The 20,832-nt window shown below is 33.2% G+C and overlaps 3 protein-coding genes across 3 annotated transcripts in view; 1 reads left to right on the top strand and 2 right to left on the bottom strand.

The window, feature by feature from the left end:
- LOC108693386 (heat shock 70 kDa protein cognate 4) overlaps window positions 1-2,415 on the top strand; it is a 5,094-nt gene extending 2,679 nt beyond the window's left edge. The window contains exons 3-4 of the mRNA XM_018202278.1: window positions 333-1,577; window positions 1,701-2,415. Of these exons, the coding sequence (XP_018057767.1) occupies window positions 333-1,577; window positions 1,701-2,182 (1,727 nt within the window). The 3' untranslated portion in view covers window positions 2,183-2,415. The remainder of the gene's footprint in view (window positions 1-332; window positions 1,578-1,700) is intronic.
- Window positions 2,416-2,477: 62 nt separating this feature from the next.
- LOC108693276 lies at window positions 2,478-4,453 on the bottom strand. The gene is made up of 3 exons (XM_018202148.1): window positions 3,763-4,453; window positions 2,689-3,227; window positions 2,478-2,570 (listed from the first exon to the last, which is right to left on the bottom strand). Exons 1-3 carry the CDS (start codon window positions 4,451-4,453, stop codon window positions 2,478-2,480), a joined length of 1,323 nt encoding a protein of 440 aa, XP_018057637.1.
- Window positions 4,454-8,681: 4,228 nt separating this feature from the next.
- On the bottom strand, window positions 8,682-20,166 carry LOC108693365. Its single transcript, XM_018202259.1, has 7 exons — window positions 19,839-20,166; window positions 15,628-15,777; window positions 14,572-14,733; window positions 14,112-14,288; window positions 12,472-12,729; window positions 9,461-9,717; window positions 8,682-8,882 (listed from the first exon to the last, which is right to left on the bottom strand). Exons 1-7 carry the CDS (start codon window positions 20,113-20,115, stop codon window positions 8,682-8,684), a joined length of 1,482 nt encoding a protein of 493 aa, XP_018057748.1. The 5' UTR covers window positions 20,116-20,166.
- Window positions 20,167-20,832: the final 666 nt, after the last annotated feature.

The raw sequence follows: 20,832 nt of genomic DNA, 5'->3' as shown, positions 1-20,832 counted from the left end.
TTTAAATATAAAATAGAAATATATGTTATAATATATGTATATAGGTTTTCATATTTTATATATTATAACATGCAATAATTATTTTATGAATTTCTTTGGATCTATTTTCACGATTACAAAATAAAATTTACGATAGATTATATTTCATGATTTTTTTTACATGAAATTATCTTCGTACAATCTGTTTTTCGGCTTGGCGCCAATTCAACAAATCGCAATCATTCTTTTATAATCTGACACAGGATCCTCTTCATTTCATCGCACTATGCTTCTAAAAAATAATTTTTAAAGGAACAGACAATTTATGAATCTCTTATCGTTTTTCTCTAAAGATGCAAAGCGTTTGATCGGTCGTCGTTTCGATGATGCGACGGTGCAGAGCGACATGAAACACTGGCCATTCACGGTGGTCAATGATGGCGGCAAACCAAAAATCAAAGTGTCTTATAAGGGTGAGATGAAGACTTTCTTCCCCGAGGAGGTGTCCTCTATGGTCTTGACGAAGATGAAGGAGACGGCGGAGGCGTACCTGGGTAAAACTATAACAAATGCCGTCATCACTGTGCCAGCTTATTTCAATGACTCTCAGAGACAAGCGACAAAGGATGCCGGCGCTATTGCTGGCTTAAACGTTCTCAGAATAATAAACGAGCCCACAGCCGCTGCGATAGCATATGGTCTTGATAAAAAGGCTGCAGGTGAAAAGAATGTTCTGATCTTTGACTTGGGTGGTGGTACCTTTGACGTGTCGATTCTGACGATCGAGGATGGTATCTTCGAAGTGAAATCCACGGCTGGCGACACGCATCTTGGTGGTGAGGACTTTGATAACCGAATGGTGAACCATTTTGTGCAAGAATTCAAAAGGAAATACAAGAAAGATCTGAGCAGTAACAAGAGAGCTCTGAGACGTTTAAGGACTGCTTGCGAGAGAGCAAAGAGAACGTTGAGCTCGTCGACGCAGGCGAGCATTGAGATTGATTCATTGTTTGAGGGGATTGACTTCTATACATCGGTCACTAGAGCCAGATTCGAGGAGCTCTGCGCTGATCTGTTTAGAAGCACTCTCGAACCCGTGGAAAAGGCTCTTAGAGATGCCAAGATGGATAAAGCTCAAGTTCACAGCATCGTTCTAGTCGGTGGTTCCACTAGAATACCAAAAATTCAGAAGTTACTTCAAGATTTCTTTAACGGCAAGGAACTGAACAAATCCATTAATCCAGACGAGGCTGTTGCTTATGGTGCAGCAGTTCAGGCGGCCATTCTGCACGGCGACAAATCTGAGGAAGTCCAAGATCTACTTCTGCTGGACGTGACTCCGTTATCATTGGGTATTGAGACCGCTGGCGGCGTTATGACCACTTTGATTAAGAGGAACACGACAATACCAACAAAACAGACCCAGACGTTCACCACATACTCCGATAATCAACCAGGAGTGCTCATCCAGGTCTATGAGGGAGAGAGAGCGATGACGAAAGATAATAATATCCTTGGCAAATTTGAGCTGACGGGCATTCCTCCAGCACCAAGAGGTGTTCCGCAAATCGAAGTCACTTTCGATATCGACGCCAATGGTAAGTTGCAAACATATAGCAAACATTGATAACTTCAAGTCGAAAATCATTGTTAAATTAATTATTATAATGTTTTATATAACGTTTTCTATTTCTCATATTTCCGTGTATTTCATTTTGCAGGCATATTGAATGTCTCTGCGATCGAGAAATCTACGGGCAAGGAAAATAAGATCACGATTACCAATGATAAGGGTCGTTTGTCGAAAGAAGACATAGAGAGGATGGTGAATGAAGCCGAAAAGTACCGATCGGAGGACGAGCAGCAGCGGGAGAGGATTTCCGCCAAGAATGCTCTCGAGTCATATTGCTTCAACATGAAGAGCACAATGGAGGACGACAAAGTTAAAGATAAGATTGATGCGTCCGATAAGGAGAAAGTTCTTTCTAAATGCAACGAAGTCATCTCCTGGTTGGATGCCAATCAATTGGCAGAGAAGGAAGAGTTCGTTGACAAGCAGAAGGAACTGGAAGCTTTATGCAATCCTATCGTCACAAAACTATACCAAAGTGGTGGAGTGCCTGGTGGGTTCCCTGGTGCTGGCGGAGCAGGAGCCAATCCTGGTGCCGGTGGCGCTGGACCAACCATCGAGGAAGTTGATTAAATGAAACGAACTTCTGTTCTTCTTTTATTACAATTACACTAAATTTCGTATCATTTAATTTTGTTTCACATTCAACAACATTTTATCATTGACTTCAATTCAGTACGCTCATTTCAGTTTATTCTTTGTAAAAATAAATTTTTTATTTTCTAAGATATTACGAGCTGTGTTAATGTAATTGTATTGTATTATATAGTAATAAGTTTGTTATAATAAATTAATTTATTAATATATTTAATATTAATTTTAAAAAACTATGATGTTTTTTTAATTTCTTACCACAATAATATTCCGCTTAGCGGAATTTTCTATTGAATTGCACATCTGGATTTTCAGGTCGATAAAATTGAACGAGGATTATTAGATAAGTGGTAATCACTCCGACGAACTGCAGAATAATAAAAAAATAAATTTCCTTTAATTCCTATTTATTAAAATTTGAAAGAAGTTTTATATAAATTTTTAAATAAATTTTATATATAAATTTTAACGAATTGTGTACTCACATTACTGAGCAGAGCATTGTTCATTTCGAAGAAATCGCAGGCTGTAAATGCTATTCGATGCTGTTGCAGTTGAATCGAAAAATCATTGACCTCGTTCCTGACACAGTCTCGGTCCAGATTTTTGCGTAAAATATTTTCCATGACAACATAGTTCAGATTGTAACTGCTGCTCCGATTAGAATTTTGTTCGCCATCCGGTCCTTCCAATGGTGGTGACATCTCTAGATTTGATTGATTCCTCGCACCGTTCAGCTTATCAAGATTCATAGGTTTGCAATTCAATACAATCGCATATATACTTATCCCAATCTTATCAGATTCTTTACGCGCGAGCGTGCAAATCCAGCACATCAGCCCGAACTGCGTGGCATACAGAATCCAAAGAATATTATTTATCACCATGAACGCATAATTCTTTTCCACGACACCCATGTAGATCCTAAATAGAGTAGCCACAACCATAGTGAAGCAGTTCGCCGAACAGAGAAGGAGATGAAAGCCATGAATATCGTTCACCATGATAACGAGATCACAGATACCTACATAATACAACTTGTTCAACAAAATTTTGAGTCAATATAATCATCTTCATATTAGAATTACATTTCTAGCCATATATATATATATATATATATATATATATATGGGGCTCGAAATCTCTTTTTAATTATCTTTTATATTGCAATTCGATAGTGTGTGCGTATGTGTCGAATTACAATACAAAAGATAATTAAAAAGATATTTCTGGTTTTGTAAGATAAAAACCAACAGAAGTAAACAAAACTGTACTAATCAAATTTTATACACATTAACTATACTGAAAAACACATGAAATATATTGAAAAATTCATAAATAATGTTCTATAATCTACTACATAGCCACAGATATCGTTTCAATCTTTATTAAAATTATTTTCGGTGTGTTAGATAAATTGTACATTATAATAATAAAAAATATCATCGCACAAAATAATTGCACGCATTATAAAATTGAAATTGAATTCATGAAGAACCTGTTAAAACTCATCAGTCCTTTACTTTCATTGACAAAAGATAATATTTGAAAAGACTCACCGGTATGCAATTCTCTGATGCGTCTAATCTTGAGCGCGATCCACAGTGCACCGAATAGCTGATCCAGTTGGTCGATCAATTCATTTATCGTTTGAAATCTACGATACAAAACATAGACGACAACATCAAAGACAAAACTGTTGATCAATGACTGGGCTATCGTATAATAAAGTAGCAAGTCGGACGCAAAAATGTTTTCAGGACGTGTAAAGTAGTAATACAGGGCGTGCACGATGAGGGACAAAGGGCCACAAGCGAATATCATGAGAATAGCTAGCGTTTCTACATTTTTTATAGACCGATCATTCATGGGGATTTCCTTTCTGATCTTCTGATCTATCTCCTTTATTCTGTCCATCAACTCCGGCCACTTGTCGTATTGTCTGATCCCATGATAAACGTAGTAGTATGTCGATACATAGCACATCACCTTGTTCATGTAGTACATGATCTTGAATATGTCACTTTTGAAGACACTACCGAAGGTGAAGAAATCTATTGCGCCATACGCTACGATAACGGAACACACAGCCAGGTGAACAATTCGTAGCGTTATTGTGATGGCCTTGGGACACTTTCGCGGACGTGCAATGCCAACACCGAGAAGCCAGGAAGTATACGATATCAGACGTAAACTGTGTTCTATAGAGGGCGAGTTGTCTTCCACTTGCACATGAATTTCTTCCTCCATTTTCACCTTTTCTTGCTAGTACCTCTTCTTCCTAATTTCCAACACGTTTCGCAATAAGTTGCAAATGATTACATTGAAGCTTTTTGTGATATATAATATTTTGGAGAAAGAATAATAAAGTTTGTGTAAAAGCCAAACACATTGATAAATGTCGTTCTCCCTAATGTTTCACGTAGAATAAAGAACGATATATTACTTCTGTAACATTAATGAAGTTTAGATTGCGTGCCATTAACTGTCCTTCATAAGCATAACGCGATTTTAGTAAATTAAATGAATCTCCTTGGGCGAAGAGAGAGGAACGATGTACATTAACAATGCAAGAAGTTTTGTATTATGGAAATCTTGCGTTAATTTTTTGAACTCCTTTTCTTTTTCAGCAACGTTTTAACTTAAGAAGAAATAATTACACGCATCTACATATGTCTTATATCGAAAAACGAGCTTTATTTGGCTCAACGACTATATTACAATCTTATTATACATAAGTAAACATTTAAAACCGGGATAAAACGATAACATCGACTTTTGTAAATCAGGCGGCAAGTCGAGTATTGAGTATCTCGGAGAAATGTGGGCTGTGTTATGTGATATAAGTTCATATATCTTCTCCTCCACTTCTTTCCTTAATGATAATAGATCATCGATCGACAGTTGTGACCGAGCCTAATAACCAGGTGCGATCGTTGTCGAACACAATACGTAAGGGCTGAGTATAAAGACGACCGTAACTGAGTTGTGGAACGTGAGTCATAAGTGTAGACAAATACACAATGTTCTGGCGTAATTATGTATGCCATATCGATGTATAGTTGCGCCAAAACATTGTGTGTTGACTTATAACTACGACTCACGTTTCACGATTCAGATACGGCCGTCTTTGTACTTAGACCCTCAGATAATCTTACTTCTGTGTCACGTGTGTACGTGAATTTTTATGTGTAAATATGTATGCCTATGCAGCGTTCACGCTATGCAGCGTTTAAGAATATTCTTCAACGCTTTTTATCTTCTTTTTCATTTATTATTTATTCGGGAAAAGGCAGCGTAAATTATCCGAACACGAGAATGTTGATATACGTTTTGCTATAACAATAGATTTACGCCTCTCTGATGCATCTCCGATTTTCCGTAGATAAATCTTTAATTACGAACGTGTGATATCACGTGTATATATGATATATACTCATAATACAAGTCATTATAATATCAAAATGACGTGAAAATAATTTTAAAATGATTACTAAATGTACACTTTTCAATTAATAACGATTCAACGATTTTAATATCATTTTGATGTTATAATGTGACTTATTTATTGTTGTTCTGCTTGGTATAATGTTTCTTAATAATTTTATGTTTTACACTTTATACAAATCTAGTGACCAAAGATTGCATTTGGAAGGCTCGTGTCGAAATGCATCGATTATGTTAACTTACGATTAATGTCAGCAAACAATTGTAGAATATGACAGTATAATATGAAATATGACGCAGTAGAGAAGATTTCGCAGTTTTCTCGAGTCATTCGAATTTTTAGACATCGTGAAATATTTTAGAAATGAAATTTTTTTTTATTTAATTTAAAAGTATCTTATGTATTGTATGGAAATATGATCTAACTAATTTAATTGATTTTCAAATAATAATTAACAAAATGGAAATTCACATACAATCGAAGTCCTCGTTTCGTTTGTATGACGACTGATTGTGTTTAAACGAAGGCAGGTGATAGTGATTTATTTTCAACAAATTTTCTACAATATTTATATGCAATATCTACATATAGATATTTTGCTGCATTCGTCTAAGGGTATAAAAGACATCGCGCTGTGTACATATTTAACGAATGCACAAGTCATTTCATTTTTCATGCCTAAAAACAAGTCAACGGAATGTTTGCGTTGGGAAAATAAAACAAATCACCTGATATTGCACGCCACTTCAATTAGCAAAGCGAAGTAACTGCAATAGCAACAATGCGGCGTAATTCTCGTGGCTTTTATAATTGTATTTTGTTAAGTCCGAACTATAGATTATATTATTTTTGTATCATTTTTATATATTGAAGTATATTTAGTCTCGATTTCCACTCGAGATTATCCCTTCAATAATTTTTCTACGTAATTTTTCAATGAAAAATTTATGATACAACGATTTCGATCGAAATTGAATGGAATGTCTTAGAACCTGTTGATATGTAATCACACGCTGATGAACAATTTCACAAAGTCGCTTATGAATTTAATTTAAAACAAACGATTGTATGACAATTATTTGTAACTATGCAATAATTATTAAACAGATATATATTGTCATCGAAATGAGAGACTCGATCATAATTTTTACATAATAATGCAATTTATCTTGATGAAAACTGAATATTTTTTATTGTATGTACTCTGAATGAAGTACGTTTATATTCATACGTATTATGAGAATTATAAAAAGGGAACTTCATTTTATTATGCATTTTTTATAGTAATATTGTCAAGCGAATCAATGCTTTTATCATTATAATGCATATATCTGATATGTAATTACATATTTCGATATGATTACAATATTATAAATTAAATTATTTTAATCAAAACAACTAGTTGGACTAGTTAGAACAACTTCTTGTTATGAATTACTTAGACAGCACACAATATTTATAGAATATGTACAAAATATTTATAAGACTTATTTGAAATATTTTGTAAATATTTTTGTGGAGTAGATTGCAGATCATAAACATTTATTGTAAATATTATGAAATATTTATTGTAAATGTAGTAAATGCTATGAAAGTACTTAATAAGACATCAGAATTCAAGTAAAAGATAATTGCTATAAATATTTATTTATATTCATCATAAGTACTACATAAAATATTTAATCTATATTTTAATAATATTTTGAATAAAGCTTTATATAAATATGTCTAAAATATCTATATAACGTTTCAAAAAAATGAATAGTAATAAATATTTATTATAAATATTCTGTGCCGTCTGGGTATTGATATTATCCAATTTATTTCTGACAGAGTTAATTTCTAAATGCAGTCTCTTTGCTGACAATGAGCTTTATAAAATTATATATCTTATAACCAAAAATTTTTGGATCAAACAAATTCATTCATTTAGCGAATATATGGTTTCTCAATTCAATTACTTCAAAGCATTGAAACGCTCTTTTCTCAATTTATTTTGGAATATTTTGTCTCATCAACTTTGAATCTTTACACATTAAGCATAAATGTTTTCTCTCCAACTCACACATAGATGTTAAGCTCTTCCAATATTTTTGCTTGTACCTATTGTCCATCCAAAATTTCCGTTATTCCATTGCTCTGATTGTATCGTTAAACCCTGCTTTTTTCCAAGCATTTTCATAAATTCTTATCAGTTTAAGTATCAAGTAAAAATATGTCGCCACCTTCTAATTCATTAAGTACACTTGTGCCCAAGTATATACATACATTCATCCAGAAAGTGCCTTGTATCTGCAGTAATACTTCGTCCGTATTATAAAGTCAGCATCAATTTTCAATATCTATGTTCCAAACTATATAAAAGCAAAAAAAGATAAATTAAAAATTCCGTAATTATGCATTAAATTAGATTAAATTGGATCAAATACATAATAACGTATTATTTTGAACTCGTCCATAGTATACTTTATCCGAAGCGTCTTGGAAACGTCTTTAAGATATCAGACATCCGGTCAGACGTATCTAGAACATCCTTTGAAAATTTATGCTGTGGGTGAGCTTAAAAATTGTAATATTTTAAATTAAAGAAGTAAACGTATAATTTTTAATTCGCGCTTAAATTTTTCGAAATAAATTAAAAATTTAATAGAGAGAGAGAGAGAGAGAGAGAGAGAGAGAGAGAGAGAGAGAGAGAGAAAGAGAGAGAGTTATAAAATTACAAATCGCGATTCTTTGTATAATTGTTGTAAGAAAGATTTTTCACGTAAATGGCTTTTTTTTAATGTCGTTTGTCATAAACTGACTTTTTAACGTGGGCAAAATACGGATTTAACTTATTCGCAGTATTTGTGCATTTATCTCTATTGATACAGAGCTTTATTTTATCGCAAAAATGTTTCTACGTCTTTTGTGTACGCGTTTCCATCTTGATACTGTTGACGATTGATTCTTGCAAATACAATAAAAAGATCGTTAATAAATTGAGAGTCCATTGACTTCGTCATGCAACATTGTTATACTTGACAAAGACTACACTTGAAAAATGTCATCGGAAGCCCGTGGTGCAACGCTTGTCCCGAAAATGGTCGCTGGCGTTGTCATAGGCGCGATCTCGCCCATTCGGGTTGTGTTTACATTGGAAGTGGTTATCGCCGTTGTTAATGTCATCGTCATCATCGTCATAGTCGTCGTTGGGATGGTGTCTGATACGTCTGATGTCGTCGGTACCTGCTGCAAATGTAATCAATTCTTGTCTAAAACTCGACTATACAACAATCATAATTTAATTTTCTAGTTTGCTTTACATTAATTATCAAGTATCTATATATGTTTAATGTAACATACTTTTCAAAGATATTTTGTACGTAATGATAAATCCTTTACAGAATTCTAATACTAGTCAATTTAATACTGAAAGACAATAATTAATTACTTATTTTAAGTAATTAAAAACATGTTGTTCAAAGGTTTTAATGCTCCAAACAAATCTTTTTTCTGTAATAAATTAACTACTAGCCAGTATTATATTTCTATAAGGATTTGTAATAATATATTTTGATAATAATAAACAATTTATTAGGATCGTACAACATGAATAATAACTAAAAAATAATAGCTATAATACATTTTAAATTTAATAGCAGAAAATAGTACTGCAATGATTATCGGATACATGGCATTGAAGTTTTAAATCTGAATTTCATAATAATGAAGCCTCCCGAGCTACTTCTCAATATTAAATTATCACTGATAATGATGAACAATGATAGATACCGAATTTCAAGAGATATCGATCGAAAATGATTTACCTCGTTGTAGAAAACTTCCTTCCCCTCTTCGACCGAAGGCAACAATTCATCTGTGGAATGGGGAGTCCTAGGACTAGGCGTCGGTGCTACCTGTTGCTGCTGTTGTTGTGTTTGCTCTCGTTGCTTAGCTAGCCGAAGTTCCTGAAGCGCCTGGCGTTGCTCCTTGTCGTTCCTCTCCTTCTCGAGTCGACGTGCACTGTAACTACGGGATGAAGACGTCGAACTATGAACTGACGCTAAGCTAGGACGGCGGGAACCTATGCGAAAAAAAGAACCACATTGTAGGGATATCAGCGTATTCTCTAATAGTTCTACTTTCTATGCTATGAGAAATACAATATAATGTTGAAAAAGGAAGTAAAAGAACTATATATTACGTATACTAGATAATCTCTAATCTGAGCTATCTAAGATTGTAATTTCTAACAACAAGTGCGAATTGTAATATATATTCTTGCGGTATCTTTAACGCGATAAATATTTGATGAAGCGATAAGAATGGAAACTTGCGAAAAAATATTGTGCTACAAATTGAATAAATGGAATGTGAATGAGCATACGAGAACAGGAGTAAAAATAACATTGCATTATTAAAAAAGTAAACAATAACAGTAAAGATACAATAACAAAAATAAATTAATTATTAAAAATATATGTCTATTCCTGATATTTTTTTGAGTAAGAGAACTTAGATACATGCTAATTATCTTATTTAAAAAAACGCTAGTCTACAAAGTGTGCTGTAATGTTGCATGTTTTACAACGTAATATATAATTCTGTGCGTATAATGTAATATATTCTGTAAAATAACTCATGCATGTTGAAATTAAATGCAAGGAAGTTAAAGTATTTATAATCAGGGAATGGAAAGTTATTTTTTAAAAGTTACAGTTATTTGTTTCCCAGTAGAAAAAGTAACAAATTATCATTACTATAGGTACCGATTTTTAAAAGTAACTTGTTACTGTTACTTGAGTAGCTTTTTATCACTTTTCCGTTACTTTTTTAAAATCGATGATTTGTGTCCAATCAAACCATGTCTAATCGTGTGCAAAGGAACGGATAAAAGTAAAATTCATTTGTTATATTGTTACCAACAAAATGTAACTACATTACCATTAGAATTACTAAAAAAAAGTAACGCAGTTACCAGTGAAGTTACTAAAAAAGTAATTTGTAACTGTAACTTTGTTACGAATTACTTCCATTCTCTATTTATAATACAGACTTAAACATGCTTGATTGAAAAATAGCAAATGAAAATTGGAGTAACTTACGAAATAATAAAAAGAAATATAAAAAAAATTTTATATTATGTGTATGTGTTAATTTTATGTTATGTGTATGTGCTATATATTTTACTGATATTTAAATAATACGTAAATTTGATTGATAGCGGTATTAAATGCCTGTAAGTATGTGATATGATTGCAAAGTTTACTAAGATGCGTTTTACGATATATACATATATACATATATTTGAAAAGCAAGTTTTTAAGAAATACTTATGTTGGCAAAGCGAACTATTATAAAAAATATTGTAAATATTATTTTGGCGTATAGGGATTCAGTTTTCCGGTGAGAAAATTAAAAATATTTATTGACTAACTGAACATTTGCTTTTTTATTATCGTTAATTTTATAAAACTTTATAAATCTTTCTCAGCTTTTATAAGGCTATAACATCTCCCGTGAAACTGGTCCCTAAATTATTGTTAACGCGATTATATATTTGTGTGTAAATGTGTGTGTGCAGCGAGCTAGCTAGTGCGTAAAGATTTCGTGTCTCTCTACGTCTTACCAGAAACGAATCACTTGTAAACGAGCAACGAAATCGGCCGCTGCTATCTTGCTATCTCGTAACACACTTGTAATACGTTTTATACGCAATTTCACATTTCTTTTTCTATAAATACAGACCTGTTGCTTATATGATTTTTTTGAGATATTATTTATATCATATTTTATGTATATGAAAATTTACTTTATTAATTATTTTATTTGCGACGTTGGCAGCCAAGGAAGCATACTTTAATTTCTGAGTTTTAATGGAAACGTCATACGAATCGTACTAATATATATTGTATATTAATGCGATTCTTGTTAACTAGTTAGTTTAATTGTCCTAACATCGTGTACAACTAGCAACTAAAGAAATGCATGAACAGTAAATAGCAATTGTGTTACAGTGATGTAAGGACAGCTGACTGAAGTTAACAAGGATAGTTAATTAATTGTATCCAAAAACTGTGAATTTTTTTTTTATATTCAAATAATATTAATGTGGAACGATCATTTGACCAGCGAGTAAGACTTATTATATATATGGATATTAAACGAGATTATCAAGAGCCAGGATTTCGAATGAAACATGAAGGTCTAACAATAAAACAACCATCGACAACAGCTAGTTACCATGACTATGTAACAGCAACAGCGACAATGATATGATTTGGCATGAAGCATCGTTGCTATCGTCATCATTAATTGTTATCATAAAAAAACCTTCCTTTCGCAATTACACCATTGTTGTCAGCATAAGAAGCGAGCTGATGAACATAAAGGAAGTATAGAAGAGAAATAGAGGAGGTGGGGAGGGGGGGGGGAGGAGAGAGAGAGAGAGAGAGAGAGAGAGAGAGAGAGAGAGAGAGAGAGAGAATTAGAAAACACAGAGTTACACACAGTGATGATAAGAACATATGAATCTGTCACTGCCAGAACACTTGTATGAATGAACATAGCGATAATGATACCGATAACAATATTGCCCGATGAAAGCAGGCGTGTTATTCTTTGTGTCATGTCATTCATACACGAATCGCGTATATGTAAATGTAGACCGAATTTCGGTTACCCAATAATGTAGATCGATAAGTAAGGCGCGAATGTCTAAGAGAGTTATGGGACGCGTATTTATACGTACACAACAGAATGTGAGATACTCAAAGAGCAATAGAGAGGTAGAAAAAGAAAGAAAGAAAGAGAGAGAGAGAGAGACGAGATCGTCTACCGGGGCCGTCGGTCGATCCCTCGGCTACGTCACTAAGGGTACGTCGATGCTTGTTGCCGTCCTTGGTCGCCTGCAGGTGACACGATATAAGCAAGATAGCGGCGGCCCGTGCCGCACCTGCTCTGGACGCCGGTACCAGAGGTCCGCGACTACCTCCGCTGCTGGGTCTCCTGGTGAACGCGCAGCTGAGGGGTCCGGCGTTGCTGCTTCGCTGACTCGATCGCGACGACGGACGTCCATGCAACGTCAGCGGTATGCCTGTGAAATTTATTTTCAGGGAGTTATTTCCGTATATAAAGACACGCGCTGTTCGTGTAATGGACGGCGCTTCATGGCTTTTTTCACATTTGCAAACGTGATGGACGTTTCGTTTGACCTTTTGGATGAGATATCCCGGCAAGTCAATCGTCCGACTTTTTAAACGAGATATTTCTGATCCTGTCTGTTTACATCAGATATACGTTACATACACCGATATTATACAATATATTGCTTGGAGATTTTATATTTTTCGATATCAGAGAGACGTAACCAGAATAAAATTGTAGAAATCATTTTTGTTTAAAACGAAAATAAGGTGCTCGTGTAATCGATATTTGTTTTACAAAATATTTAGAAATTATTGTTGAAAAAAACTTGTTCATGAGTATGAAAAAATTGCTTTTTTACTGTATTATTTTGAAGTAGGAAGATATATTTAGTTTTTTTTCTGCTCGAAAAGGTGTAGAGTTTTTTATTTTATGAAGTACACTTAAAACTTCTCACTTTTGCTGCATCTGATTTTAAAGTATAGTTTGCTGTATGACGTCGTAAGTAACGAGAATAGATATTTCTCTTTAGAATATACTATGCATCGTATCGATATAGAGATGAATTCTATTGATTTCACAGAAGCGAAAGTAGGTTCTTCAAGAAGGAGAATTATTATTGTCGAATTATACATATAAGGACGCATTAAATGGTGCAGTTTTAGGAAAATCATGAGATATAAATAATTTGCTCGTATTTTGTCCGAAATAACATATTTTCTTCTGTATAATCATAATTATAATATTTTTAAATATAAAAGTATTGTAAATTCTCTGAATTTAAGGAAGACATTCTGTATTCTAATTTTGTTTATAAATTAATCTCAGTTTTTTTCTAGCCAGAATGAATATTTTTAACTTGGAAGAGAAGATTGAAATATGTTAAGTTACGATAGTGATAGTACGTTTGAAAATAGTCTATTCTTTATTGTAATACTATCATATTATTAATTATAACACAAATACGTCAAATTTCTTTCATTTTGAAAAAGTGAAATATTATAATATATGTTATCGATTCTAACAAACAATTATTAAGGAAATGCTAACAATAGATTACTTATACTTGTGATTAATATCTTCTAAATAGCTAACATTTTTTTTGTAATTGCGATAACTTTAAATTCTCTGATCTATCAGACCTTGCTTTTCATAGAATATTCGAATTAATTGATCGTTATTTATCCACATCGCTGGAAATTCGCAGAAACGGATTACTACTAGCGATTTTTTTCAGTCGAGAGCTAACGTGTATTTCGTGATTAAAATAACTATAAATTTTCTGATCTACCAGACTTTGTAGAATGCCGGAAATAATTGGTCATTATTTACCCGTATCACTGGAAAACAGCATAGGTGGCGCATGATTGGCATTGGCGTAATGCCGCGGCCTTGAATACCTCGCCCTACTGAATAATTTGAGTACGAAGCATATCATCCCTGTAAAGATGGCTATCCCCGATGCTATGCAGAGTAGGGTAGGAATGTCCGTAGTTATCAGCACCAAATCTATCGAGTCAGATTAAGACGAATTAAAGAAGGACATGACACGATGCGGATCGAAAGAGATATTAAAGTATATATACTTCGCTCCAATCGTGAAATTTATTTCAATATTTGCAATAATTGGCCAAATATTAGATTAATAAATGTTAAATTTATTTATAAATTAAAGTAGGTAATAAAAATCAATATTATGCCGACGGAATTTTTAATTACAAAAATCTCGCGATCGGATTACAAAGTATAGAATAGGCGTGATCAAGAGAAATGTCAAAGATAAATAGTATACCCTCCGCGCAGAAAACTTTCTTGTTAGGCCTAGACAGAGCAACCCTGTGATATCCCTCCTCGCAATCGCATACTGCATTGTGTTGAACTTGCGTGCACGTTGAATGTTGATCCGCAAAAGTGCACGTCGCACGATAGAAGCACTGCTCTCCGAGCTTTTTGGCTGAAAGAATCGATAACTCGAACTTACTTATTGAGGAACATATCTTTTATTCAATAGGAATTTAAAGTTTCATTTATATTAAATATACGATATGGCTTCAAATCTTTTCTCAAATTGTTAACAAAACGCTGTTTAATTCAGAGTTTTATAACTTTATATTGTAGCTTGAAATGTTTTCCATGATGTCTATTAATTTATTATTTTTTAAATCTCTGATGTTTTTGATATAATATCTAGACCAAAATTTTTACCGAAATTGAAAACGAATACTCATTACGTGTCAGTTTGACACTGAAACCATATAACTCTTTTTTATAAATATTAATTTTAATTTGTGTAATTATTGTTTCAATAATTAAATTATGATATTTATAAAGAAGAAGTATTTATATTCTTTGGCCAAAATTAACACACAACCGAAATTTCAGTTTTCGATTTCAGCGGATATTTAATTATTGCTTCAATAAATTATGATGAAGAAAAATATATTGATGAAGTATATATTGATGAAGAAAAAGTATATATTGTAATATATGGGGATATATATATATATATATAGCTTTTATAAAATTTCTATTTTTTAATTTTGGTTTCGGTTTTAATTGAAATTGACATATATTCGAGTGTTTCGGTTCAGTGTGGGTAAAAATTTCGATCGGATTCTAATAATATTAGATAAACATTTAATTCACTTATCATAGTTTTAAAAATTCATTTATGATTCTTACGCTTTGCATTGTGTAAAATAAACGAGTGCACAAAAGTCTTTTCATGCCGGACTTCATTCAGGAGCGCGCGAACATTTATTTTCACCGACCGTTACCATGGAAGTTATGATATCGGAACGACCTACTTGTTAGGCGTGAGGGTAACTAGTTGCTAGCTTTTACATACGTTTGGCACATCCCTTGGTAGGCCCGAGACGAACGGGGTAGAACTTTTCGCACTCACAGAGGCCAGTGATTGAATCACAGAACACGTGCTGTAGCTCGGAATTGCACGAGGATATGACATCGCAAGGTGAGCCCAAGTATCGTCCTTTTTCTGCAAAGAATCAAATGAATAATTAATTTTCATTTTATATATTAAATGGTTTTTCGATACAGAAAAGAATACAAAGAATTCTTGATACACGATAAAATAAATAATTATAAAACTGAGAATTTACATTTGCGTTATAAATTTTTTTTGATTGAATATACACTTTAAAATTATTACGGTTTATTTTTTTTACAATACTGTTTTATAAATATTTAGAGCGTTGCGACATAAAAGATAAATAATAGAAAAATAATTTACCTTTTGTAGGAAAATTACGTTTATATGGGTTTATAATAAATTTAATTGCTTTCATTAATTTAGAAACATTTTAATATATTTCCCTACTAACATTAACTGTAATTAATCAAAACAAAAGAATTAATACAATTTGTGTATTTTTCTGTTACATATCATTTCAATAATTTTGTTGCAATAATATGATTAGAATGTCAGTTTCGGAACAACGCAAATGATTCTAAGTTGTACGATTTATTATATAATTCAATTGTAGATTTTAGATATATCTAATTGACAGCGCGCCAACTTATTTATTATTGTTATTATTTATTATTGTTGAATTCACTGTTAGACTATTGAAACAGTATTCTTTGTTGATTTCGCTATAACAGGTTAAGCTGCAATTGCTAACTCCTTTTAAACTATAATATGCGTAAATTTCCTCGTAAAATCGAATATTCCCTAAAATGTGAACTGATATATTCTTTAATTATATATTTAAATAAGACAAATTCTCTCAACTTATAATTGTTATAATTTATTACATCAAATTACATCAATATAAGTTGCTTTTCAGTTAGTCTTCAATAATATATTTATAAGATATATTTATAAGATATAATTCGCAAACAATTGTAATATACTTACCAATTTACGAAGTTAACTGCAAAGATTTCGAGTCTGGACTATTATATTGTAATTTGCATTTAACTTCCACACTAAAGAGGATTTAAATCTAGAGTCAAAACGTTTGCAGTTAACTTCATAATTGATAAGTTTATTCCAATTGTTTGCTGATTATACCTTATCTTCTTATAAGCGTATTATTAACATATTAATAATTACGGAGATTATACAGATAATTTACTTATATAATATTTGATTTATTCTTAAAGCCACAAATCTATTTTTATTTTAATTATAAATTACCTATTAACAAATATAAGAAGATTAAAATTCTTTTATTATCTTGAATCCTTTAGTATTTTTAGTTTGTTGATACTTTATTTTACATTCTGATAATAATAATAATAATAAGTGTGTGTGTGTGTGTGTGTGTGTATGTGTGTGTGTGTGTGTGTGTACGTGCGTGCGTGCATGCGTGTGCATATTTATTTGCAATGTTAAATATATAGATATCTTTATTTGTAAAGACTTACGACGTTCTTTTGCGCAGGCTATTCGGATCAACACACATAAATTGCTTATTTAATGACAGTTGTGCGTGATAAATGTGTTTCGTGTCATTTAGCGGCGCTATGGACGCGTATGCAAATGCAGAGATTTCAATATTACAGACCTCATTGTCTTGCGGATAATAGCGTCCGTGCAATACGATATGTGCCGTTTTGCGATGATTGCGTACTTCTTCAGTTTTGCGATTGAAAATGCATGGCCTCGACTGGATTTCTTTAGCAAGTTGCATTTAAATTTATACTTATTAAAGTTCGTTGTACGCGTACACGTTACTGTTCGCGTGTGCTTTATCAAATTCTCTTATCAAGCGAAAATTTAGATTCGCGTGATTTACGAAGAGTTTAACGGAAAGTTTTAATAACGTCTGATGGATTAGCATGTGCTGTTATATATACTAAGTATAATTAAGAAATTATGCGTTTCAATCATTAAAATTATCTTGGATTACATTAATTAAACAAGAACCGTAGAAAGTTCCAAAAAGCATGTTAAATTAAGTGAAAAGATATTTTAATGAGCATACTTATATCGCTCTAATTGCTAATTCATTATTTTGCATGTAATAATTTATTTCTCGAGTAGCTTACTCTTTTAATTTGGAAATTAACTCTTTATTAACAACATGAAATTTTAACTCTTCCGTGAGTCTTACAGAGAAACAGAGATTTTTTTATTATTCTAGATTATATAACAATCTGAAAAAATTTTGGTATATTTGTCAAAGTTTTAACATGAGTTTTTATTATTATAGAAGTTGAATTATATTTTGTTCAGTTTTATAGATTTAAATTTATCAAAATTCACAATCAAAATATCTATGGTGTCTTTAAAAATTCTATATTGCCGGCGGAGATTTAAGTAAAAGGCAGTAAAATTGATGTTCTTGTCTCATTTGGTCATTTATCAACTTTGATATTATAACTAACCATTGCAATTAAGTTTTGCTCTTTCTGTTAATCCATTCGACCCGATTGCATTTTTCTAATAAAAAAAATGCATCATGAAAGAGCAAAAAATGCATTATTCTTCCCTGCGCTTTACTTTTAAGGAAAACGTAGGCACAATGTGCAGTTCAACTGACACACGCGGGCTTAGAGAACGCGCAGAGCTTGCAGCATCCATTAAAATCAATACCGGTGGCATTCTTGGCGCGAAAATCAAGAAGAACATGTTTCCTTTTTAATTAAATCGACGCGTTCACGAAGACAAATCGCTCGAGGCACTTTTCATTTCCTTTAGAACGTAAAAGTAATAGGTTAGGTGTTTTAATATAAAATCGAAAAGAGATAAGAATGTGTGTATAAGAAGAGCAAAATGAGATAGACGCAAAAAAATTGAATCTTCATTGAAGCAAAAGAATATTCACGATACGACATTTAACAAAAATTTAAATGTGGTTTGAGCAAAACATTAATTGAAACATTAATTAGTATATATGATTTTTTGAAGTAGAATGGAAAAATTTTATAATTATTACAGTTGACTTAACAATTTATTAAAAAAATTTTCTTTATCATAATTTCGAACAATTTAAAAAATTATTTTTATAAAAAAACCATATTTTATATGGTTCATTGAAAATAGCACCATATTTTTAATTTTAAATCAAATTAAATGGGTTTCATAATTTTATCTTAAAAATTGCGTTTATATATTTGGCGAATTAATTTAATTACTTTTGAAAATGTATATTAGAAAATGATGATTTAGACATGCTTTAATGGATGAACATTCCTGAGGAAGTGTTTGTATTATACAAGCAAAAAGAAAAGAATCTTGAAATACATCGTCGATCGAAATAGAGCATTGTTATGTCTAGGACAAACATATTTTGATTGTAAATTATGTTAAATGAACGTTAATTATTGAATAAACTCAAACATAGTAATAATAATTTTCTCTATTACTCTCTATTACTGTTCGTTTATTTTCTCTCTCATAATATTTTTCTTATACATTATTTAATTTTCATCTAATTGTATCTTATTTCCTCAAACAATTTCTTGACTTGTAAAATCTTTCAACAATTTGATTAGCATAATAATTATCTTTTTCTAATTAATAATTATCTTTTTAGAAACTTGGCATTACTTTGTGATATTTCTTCAATTTCTATATTTATACACATATATCTTTATATTTGTATTTACATTTCTTGATATTATTTAATTTTTTATCAATGCACAGAAATTATTTTTTTTATTCGTTAAAAAAGTTATATTTTAGCAAGTTTATACGATGTTTGATATTGAAATATGATTTCTCCTGACATCACCTAGGTAACGAATTAACATCACAACGCTATCATCGAACTATTTTATAAATCTTGGCTTCTTTTCTCAAAATGTTCGAATCTGTAATCATATCGATATCAGCGTCTTTTTTCGTCTTACAAATTGTAATACTCATACATCATTCATCAGTTTAGATAGAAATTCTGATCGACGTTTCGATCAGAGATATACTCGAAAGAATTTCTACCATGGTGTATCAAGGCATTTATAAAAAATTCGCCGTTATCGAATTTTAATTTAAATCCAACCGTCGGAAAATTTCGTTGAACAGTTATTCTCCTGCTATCGATTGCTGTGATTATCCAGTTAATATATACGAACCGTGACCTAACTTACCCGTAAAATTTCCGAACCAGTCCTCGTCGAGGTCGCCATTGCCGGTGGCTATCTGCTCGTCCTCGTAGACTTCGGCATCGTCGTCGAGATAGCTGGATTCGTACACCGCCGCGTCATCATCACCTACTGATTGTTTTTGAGCCGGGTTTATTATTTGCTGCAGCGTGTCGCTGGTGCAGGGTGCAGGTATCAGGAAGACGACGAGACAGGTCAGCAGGAGCCAGCAGCAGCAGCAGCAGCAGGAGGTCAGTCTCAGGGCGGAGGGAAGCGCGCTCATCGCCCCCGCGGCGCGAATCAACCCCCGAAACCGACCACCGACGGCGCATCGACATCCTTCCCCGTCGCCTGCCCTCCCCTCCCGCCCTCCCGACCTCCCCGGCGCACCTTCGCGCCGTCGATGCCCCAGGGAGAAGCGCCTTACGTCGCGTTCGTCGTGCGTTCGTCTACGTGCGTCCGTATCTTCCTACCTGGCGGTGTAATAAAAGTTATTACCACTGCGAGTCCGCTGCGCTCGCACGAGCGTACGCTCGCGTACCGCTCGATGGCGAAACTTGATAACTACACTGCACAACGAGCACCGCAAGAAGACATCTATCGTTTCGGACACCGCTCGAAACCGCTCCGCCTCGTTCACTGAACGATCCTCGCGGGGCAAGAGCGACACAGCTGCAGCTGCGCGCGGCCGCTACTCCGACGCGACGGGCGTCGCGGCGCCTCGCGTCGGTCCACATCACGTCGATCGAGAGCACGGGGTTAGTCGCCGTGGGCCTCTCTTTCTGGAGAGAGTGCCGGGATGGCGGATGCATGTATGTCCATTAATTTATCGGTCAACCTGATGCCGTTAGTTTCCATCTTTCTTTCCCTCGCTAAGACTGCCCCTCGTACCTTTTGGAAATTGACGCGTATTCCTTCTTAAATTTATCCGGCGCTACGAGTGAGCGTGTTGGTTTGCCGAGTGTTAAATTGTAGCGATTCACGCCATAATCGATTCATA

Source organism: Atta colombica, unplaced genomic scaffold (genome assembly GCF_001594045.1).
Source record: "Atta colombica isolate Treedump-2 unplaced genomic scaffold, Acol1.0 scaffold9, whole genome shotgun sequence".
Taxonomy (NCBI): domain Eukaryota; kingdom Metazoa; phylum Arthropoda; class Insecta; order Hymenoptera; family Formicidae; genus Atta; species Atta colombica.
This window is presented reverse-complemented; position numbering and strand designations above follow the sequence as displayed.

Excerpts from the sequence above, each read along its gene's own strand:
- LOC108693365 (XM_018202259.1), bottom strand. The coding sequence starts at position 20,115 with ATGAGCGCGCTTCCCTCCGCCCTGAGACTGACCTCCTGCTGCTGCTGC. Across the intron at positions 15,778-19,838 it reads CTGGTTCGGAAATTTTACGG|AAAAAGGACGATACTTGGGC; the intron begins GTAAGTTAGGTC and ends GATTCTTTGCAG. Across the intron at positions 8,883-9,460 it reads AGGAAGTTTTCTACAACGAG|CAGGTACCGACGACATCAGA; the intron begins GTAAATCATTTT and ends TTACATTTGCAG.
- LOC108693276 (XM_018202148.1), bottom strand. The coding sequence starts at position 4,453 with ATGGAGGAAGAAATTCATGTGCAAGTGGAAGACAACTCGCCCTCTATA. Across the intron at positions 3,228-3,762 it reads CATCAGAGAATTGCATACCG|GTATCTGTGATCTCGTTATC; the intron begins GTGAGTCTTTTC and ends TGTATTATGTAG. Across the intron at positions 2,571-2,688 it reads ACAATGCTCTGCTCAGTAAT|TTCGTCGGAGTGATTACCAC; the intron begins GTGAGTACACAA and ends ATTATTCTGCAG.